The following is a 7,500-nucleotide window of genomic DNA, read 5'->3' as shown; positions in this document are numbered from 1 at the left end:
CTGTAATACTATGACATCACTATGGTCCAATATCTTTCAGTTATACTATGACGTCACTATATAATGATGCCCAATACTCTGCTTCTTGTCAGTGGTTTGACAGTATCTCTTTCCCATTGGTTAAATCTCACCTGTAGAACCTCTGTCGGTCCCGCCCCCTTCCTCCACTCTCGGCCAATTAGGTGTGGACTTTCCACTAGCCCCGCCTTCTCCTACCACCTGTCGCTCTGTAGACAGAGGGGAGTGTTGTCTGTGTTCTCCAAACCTAGAACACGCACGCACAAGCACGCACAACCAATTGAATAAAAATGTTGGACATGATGTCGCCCGCAGAACATAACGGCAGACATGTCATATGCTAGGAACACAACATGAGCTAGCCATATTATAATAGCAAAGATAAAGACAATTCATGTAAAGTACATTAAAAAGGACAGTTATGGGCAGAAGTTGCTTTCCTCTGCATCAACTAATTCATGGGCTACGTACCAAACGGCAAACTATTCCCTACAGAGGGAATAAAGATGCCATTAGCGACTAATACAATTCATGACGTTCGGCTTCTCTGTAATGGACACACGCTGGTCAACAGGCGCCACAGCGTTTTCACATGGGGAAAAACAACTCAAAACAATAGTTGGATATAGTGCGTCATTCCTTTCCAATCATCACCCATTTCAACATCTTCCTTAACTATTACATAAAGGGTTGTGTTAAGTATGCTACAGACCATGAACACACTCAAATCAAATCAAATGTATTTATATAGCCCTTCTTACATCAGCTGATATCTCAAAGTGCTGTACAGAAACCCAGCCTAAAACCCCAAACAGCAAGCAATGCAGGTGTAGAAGTACGGTGGCTAGGAAAAACTCCCTAGAAAGGCCAGAACCTAGGAAGAAACCTAGAGAGGAACCAGACTATGAGGGGTGGCCACTCCCATCTCTTACCCCTCGGGCATGGACTTCTGAGTCCTCCAATGCTGCGAGGTGTCACTGGAGAAGGAGAGGTTGGACAGGGAAGATCGGTTGTGAGGAGAACGGCCCAGTGCCAGAGAGGAGACCGGAGCATAGTTCTCACTGCCTGGAGACATTCTGGAGGGGTTGAGATAACACAGAATAGACATTAACCCTCTAACCCAGACCCAGATCCTAACCCAGATCCTAACCTAGACCCTAACCCTGACCCTGACCATAACCCAGACCCTAACCCAGATCTTAACCCTGACCATAACCCTAACCCAGACCCTAACCTAGACCCTAACCCTGACCCAGATCCTAACCCTGACTCAGATCCTAACCCAGACCCTAACCCTGACCCAGATCCTAACAGAGACCCTGACCATAACCCAGATCCTAACCCTGACCCAGATCCTAACCCAGACCATAACCCAAATCCTAACCCTGACCCAGATCCTAACCCTGACCCTAACCTAGACCCTGACCCAGATCCTAACCCTGACCATAAAACAGACCCTGACCCAGATCCTAACCATAGCCCAGACACTAACCAAGATCCAAAACATAATCCTAACCATAACCCAGACCCCGATCCTAACCATAACCATAACCCAGACCCTAACCCAGACCTCTAACCCAGACCCTGACACTAACCATAACCCAGACCCTGACTATAACCCAGACCCTGACCCTGACCATAACCCAGATCCTAACCCTGACCATAACCTAGACCCTAACCCAGACCCTAACCATAACCCAGACCTTAACCATAACCCAGACCCTGACCATAACCCTAACCCAGACCCTGATCCTAACCCAGACCCTGATCCTAACCCAGACCATAACCCAGACCTTTACCATAACCCAGACCATAACCCAGACCCTAACCTAGACCCTAACCCAGACCCTAACCCAGACCATAACCTAGACCTTAACCCAGACCCTGATCCTAACCCAGACCATAACCCAGACCCTGACCATAACCCAGACCCTAACCCTGATCATAACCCAGACCCTGACCATAACCCAGACCATAACCCTGACCCTAACCCTGAACATAACCTAGACCCTAACCATAACCCAGACTACAACCCAGACCCTAACCTAGACCCTGACCCAGAGCCAGACCCTAACCTAGACCCTAACCTAGACCCTGACCCAGATCCTGACCCTGAACATAACCCAGACCCTAACCCTGACCCAGTGCCAGAGAGGAAACCAGAGCATAGTTCTCACTGCCTGGAGACTTTCTGGAGGGGGGGGTTATCAGAGGAGAAGAAACATGCCTCTCCCTCTCCCCTACCTCCCTCCCTCTCCTTCTCCTCTCCCCTACCTCCCTCCCTCCCCTTCTCCTCTCCCCTACCCCCTCCCTCCCCTACCTCCCTCCCCTTCTCCTTTCCCCTACCTCCCTCCCCCTCTCCTCTCCCTCCCTCCCCCCTACCTCCCTCCCCTTCTCCTCTCCTCTCCCCTACCTCCCTCCCCTTCTCCTCTCCCCTACCTCCCTCCCCCTCTCCTCTACCTCCCCCTCCCTCCCCCTCTCCTCTACCGCCCTCCCCCTCTCTCTCCTCCCTCCCCTTCTCCTCTCCTCCCTCCCCTTCTCCTCTCCTCCCTCCCCTTCTCTTCTCCCCTACCTACCTCCCTCCCCCTCTCTCCTCACTTCTCCCCTACCTACCTCCCTCCACCTCTCCTCTCCCCTACCTCCCTCACCTACCTCCCTCCCCCTCCCCTCTACCTCCCTCCCCTTCTCCTCTCCCCTACATCCCTCCCCCTCTCCTCTCCCCTACCTCCCTCCCTCTCCTTCTCCTCTCCCCTAAGTCCCTCCCTCTACTTCTCCTCTCCCCTACCTCCCTCCCTCTACTTCTCCTCTCCCCTACCTCCCTCCCTCTACTTCTCCTCTCCCCTACCTCCCTCCCTCTACTTTTCCTCTCCCCTACCTCCCTCCCCTCTCTCCTCCCTTCCCTTATCCTCTCCCCCTTCTCCTCTCCCCTACCTCTTGGTATCCAGCGGCCGTCCATCACTACTAACACTGCGTGGTATAGCAGCGTTTCTCTCTGGGCGTTCAGCAGACAGGGTCTTCCCCCCAGAGCTCCCCAGGCTGACGGCCCGGTTGGGGGTGTGCGGCTGGGGGGAGGCCGTCAGGGACTGCTGGGGACTACTGGAGGTTCTCTGCCACTTGTTGTCTTTGCTGCGGAACGGGAACTTGTAGTCAAACGAACCACTCTCACCACTGCTCTTATACTCAACCACTGGGATACGGTAGAGCTCAGAGCAACCTCTGTAGAAAGAGAGAGAGAAGGGGGAGAGAGAGGGAGGAAGATCCAGGGGGAGGAAGAGCCAGGGGGAGGAAGAGCCAGGGGGAGGAAGAGCCAGGGGGAGGAAGAGCCAGGGGGAGGAAGAGCCAGGGGGAGGAAGAGCCAGGGGGAGGAAGGGCCAGGGGGAGGAAGGGCCAGGGGGAGGAAGAGCCAGGGGGAGGAAGAGCCAGGGGGAGGAAGAGCCAGGGGGAGGAAGAGAGAGAAGGGGAGTTGGAGGAGACAGGGGGAGGAAGAGAAAGGGGGAGGAAGAGCCAGGGGGAGGAAGAGCCAGGGGGAGGAAGAGCCAGGGGGAGGAAGAGCCAGGGGGAGGAAGAGCCAGGGGGAGGAAGAGCCAGGGGGAGGAAGAGCCAGGGGGAGGAAGAGCCAGGGGGAGGAAGAGCCAGGGGGAGGAAGAGCCAGGGGGAGGAAGGGCCAGGGGGAGGAAGAGCCAGGGGGAGGAAGAGCCAGGGGGAGGAAGAGCCAGGGGGAGGAAGAGCCAGGGGGAGGAAGAGCCAGGGGGAGGAAGAGCCAGGGGGAGGAAGAGCCAGGGGGAGGAAGAGCCAGGGGGAGGAAGAGCCAGGGGGAGGAAGAGCCAGGGGGAGGAAGAGCCAGGGGGAGGAAGAGCCAGGGGGAGGAAAAGCCAGGGGGAGGAAAAGCCAGGGGGAGGAAAAGCCAGGGGGAGGAAAAGCCAGGGGGAGGAAGAGCCAGGCGGAGGAAGGGCCAGGGGGAGGAAGAGCCAGGGGGAGGAAGAGCCAGGGGGAGGAAGAGCCAGGGGGAGGAAGAGCCAGGGGGAGGAAGAGCCAGGGGGAGGAAGAGCCAGGGGGAGGAAGAGCCAGGGGGAGGAAGAGCCAGGGGGAGGAAAAGCCAGGGGGAGGAAAAGCCAGGGGGAGGAAAAGCCAGGGGGAGGAAGAGCCAGGCGGAGGAAGAGCCAGGGGGAGGAAGAGAGAGAATGGGAGTTGGAGGAGACAGGGGGAGGAAGAGCCAGGGGGAGGAAGAGCCAGGGGGAGGAAGAGCCAGGGGGAGGAAGAGCCAGGGGGAGGAAGAGAGAGAAGGGGAGTTGGAGGAGACAGGGGGAGGAAGAGCCAGGGGGAGGAAGAGAGAGAAGGGGAGTTGGAGGAGACAGGGGGAGGAAGAGAGAGGAGGGTCAGGTAAGAAGCAGAGGTTAGACTCCACACACATGGTTGACATGATAATGACGACCTCAGAATCACTAATCTGACCATCACACACACACCAACCCCCCAGACAAACACACACACCAACCCTCCAGACAACCACACACACCAACCCCTCAGACAACCACACACACACCAACCCTCCAGACAACCACACACACCAACCCCTCAGACAACCACACACACCAACCCCTCAGACAAACACACACACACACACACACACACACACACACCTGCGTGGCGTAGCGTCTTCGTGCGGGGGTATGATGACCACCCTGACGGTGACCGACGTCCTCAGCAGGTCGATCATCTGCTCGTGGGTCAGAGTCGCCACGGCAACCTTGACAGAATGGTTGATTTTATACCATTATATGGTATCAATAATAATTTACAAACAAAACACACAAGAATGATCCAACGACACAATGAAATCTACAACTTTAAAATGACATACCTTGCAGATTTCGACCAATCGGCTGCCCTGCCTCAGCCCGGCCTGCCAGGCGTACCCGTACGACTCCACCTCTGCCACGATGCCCTCGTAGTTGACATGGAAACCCAGCTGGCCCAGCCCGTTACGACGTAGTGTCATCTCAGACGTTTCACAACCCTTAGTCAGGTACTGGTGGGGGGGGGGGGGGGGGGTAGAGAGAGAGAGAAGTGGGAGAGAGCGAGAGAGGGGGGAGAGAGAGAGAGAGAAGAGAAAGAGAGGGGGGAGAGAAGTGGGAGAGAGAGATAGGGGGGGAGAGAGAGAGAGAAGGAGAGAGAGAGGGGGGGGGGAAGTGGGAGAGAGAGATAGGGGGAGAGAGAGAGAGATAGGGGGGGAGAGAGAGAGAGAGAGAGAGGGGGAGAGAAGTGGGAGAGAGAGATAGGGGGAGAGAGAGAGAGAGAGAGAGGGGGGAGAAGTGGGAGAGAGAGAGAGGGGGAGAGAGAGAGAGATAGGGGGGGAGAGAGAGAGAGAGAGATAGGGGGAGAGAAGTGGGAGAGAGAGATAGGGGGAGAGAGAGAGAGAGAGGGGGGAGAAGTGGGAGAGAGAGAGAGAGAGAGGGGGGAGAAGTGGGAGAGAGAGATAGGGGGAGAGAAGTGGGAGAGAGAGATAGGGGGAGAGAAGTGGGAGAGAGGGGGGGGAGAAGTGGGAGAGAGAGAGAGAGAGAGAGGGGGGAGAAGTGGGAGAGAGAGATAGGGGGAGAGAGAGAGAGAGAGAGAGAGAGGTAGACAGAGCCTGGTCTGAGGTAGACAGAGCCTGGTCTTGAGGTAGACAGAGACCGGTCTGAGGTAGACAGAGATCGGTCTGAGGTAGACAGAGATTGTCTTGAGGTAGACAGAGACCGGTCTGAGGTAGACAGAGACCGGTCTGAGGTAGACAGAGATTGTCTTGAGGTAGACAGAGATTGTCTTGAGGTAGACAGAGATTGTCTTGAGGTAGACAGAGATAGTCTTGAGGTAGACAGAGATAGTCTTGAGGTAGACAGAGATAGTCTTGAGGTAGACAGAGATAGTCTTGAGGTAGACAGAGACCGGTCTGAGGTAGACAGAGATTGTCTTGAGGTAGACAGAGATTGTCTTGAGGTAGACAGAGACCGGTCTGAGGTAGACAGAGACCGGTCTGAGGTAGACAGAGATTGTATTGAGGAAGACAGAGACCGGTCTGAGGTAGACAGAGATTGTCTTGAGGTAGACAGAGATTGTCTTGAGGTAGACAGAGATAGTCTTGAGGTAGACAGAGATAGTCTTGAGGTAGACAGAGACCGGTCTGAGGTAGACAGAGATAGTCTTGAGGTAGACAGAGATAGTCTTGAGGTAGACAGAGATAGTCTTGAGGTAGACAGAGATAATCTTGAGATAGACAGGGAGTTCTGGGTTCTTAATACTCTCTGCAGTGTGTGTATGTTGGACCTCTTGCAGGAAGATGAGAGTGAGTTTCTGAAGTACCAATATATTATTTCTCTGTCTCCTTCCTCCCGCTCCCTCACACAAAGGTGTCAGCAGCGACTGAAGAGCAACGCATCCCTAGATACACTCATTTGAAAAATCATGTCTGAAACTGCATTTCCCTCTTCTTGAATGGATCTACTAACACACAACAGACACACACTCTTTGCGGTGTGTGAGTGTGAGTGTGTGTGTGCTGGAGGAAATGGAGGAAGTCTTTCAGAACCAGCTGATGGTGATTACATAAGGAAATGGTTTTACCTCGCTTGTTGCTATGGTAACAGATAAGAACCATCACCCAAGCAAATTATGAGTTAGGCTTTGTCCCAAGTGGCACCCTATTCCCTATATAGGTCACAACTCAGGGAGCAGGGTACACTATTCAGGGAACAGGGTACACTATTCAGGGAACAGGGAACACTACTCAGGGAACAGGGAACACTACTCAGGGAACAGGGAACACTATTCAGGGAACAGGGTACACTATTCAGGGAACAGGGAACACTACTCAGGGAACAGGGAACACTACTCAGGGAACAGGGAACACTATTCAGGGAACAGGGAACACTATTCAGGGAACAGGGTACACTACTCAGGGAGCAGGGTACACTACTCAGGGAGCAGGGTACACTACTCAGGGAACAGGGTACAGGGTACACTACTCAGGGAAGAGGGAACAGGGTACACTACTCAGGGAAGAGGGAACAGGGTACACTACTCAGGGAACAGGGTACACTACTCAGGGAACAGGGTACACTACTCAGGGAACAGGGTACACTACTCAGGGAAGAGGGAACAGGGTACACTACTCAGGGAACAGGGAACAGGGTACACTACTCAGGGAACACTACTCAGGGAGCAGGGTACACTACTCAGGGAACAGGGAACACTACTCAGGGAACAGGGTACACTACTCAGGGAGCAGGGTACACTATTCAGGGAACAGGGTACACTACTCAGGGAGCAGGGTACACTACTCAGGGAACAGGGAACACTACTCAGGGAACAGGGTACACTACTCAGGGAGCAGGGTACACTATTCAGGGAGCAGGGTACACTACTCAGGGAGCAGGGTACACTACTCAGGGAACAGGGTACAGGGTACACTACTCAGGGAAGAGGGAACAGGGTACACTACTCAGG

General features: G+C 54.3%; 1 protein-coding gene across 9 annotated transcripts in view; it reads right to left on the bottom strand.

The window, feature by feature from the left end:
- LOC110521105 (signal-induced proliferation-associated 1-like protein 1) overlaps window positions 1-7,500 on the bottom strand; it is a 151,471-nt gene that overhangs the window by 26,864 nt on the left and 117,107 nt on the right. For all 9 annotated transcript variants that reach the window (XM_036976248.1, XM_036976250.1, XM_036976249.1 and 6 more), the window contains 5 exons: window positions 4,880-5,047; window positions 4,659-4,765; window positions 2,950-3,234; window positions 951-1,094; window positions 132-265 (listed from right to left, as the gene is read on the bottom strand). In XM_036976248.1, coding sequence (XP_036832143.1) covers window positions 132-265; window positions 951-1,094; window positions 2,950-3,234; window positions 4,659-4,765; window positions 4,880-5,047 — 838 coding nt within the window. The remainder of the gene's footprint in view (window positions 1-131; window positions 266-950; window positions 1,095-2,949; window positions 3,235-4,658; window positions 4,766-4,879; window positions 5,048-7,500) is intronic.

Source organism: Oncorhynchus mykiss, chromosome 4, assembly GCF_013265735.2.
Source record: "Oncorhynchus mykiss isolate Arlee chromosome 4, USDA_OmykA_1.1, whole genome shotgun sequence".
Classification (NCBI taxonomy): domain Eukaryota; kingdom Metazoa; phylum Chordata; class Actinopteri; order Salmoniformes; family Salmonidae; genus Oncorhynchus; species Oncorhynchus mykiss.
This window is presented reverse-complemented; position numbering and strand designations above follow the sequence as displayed.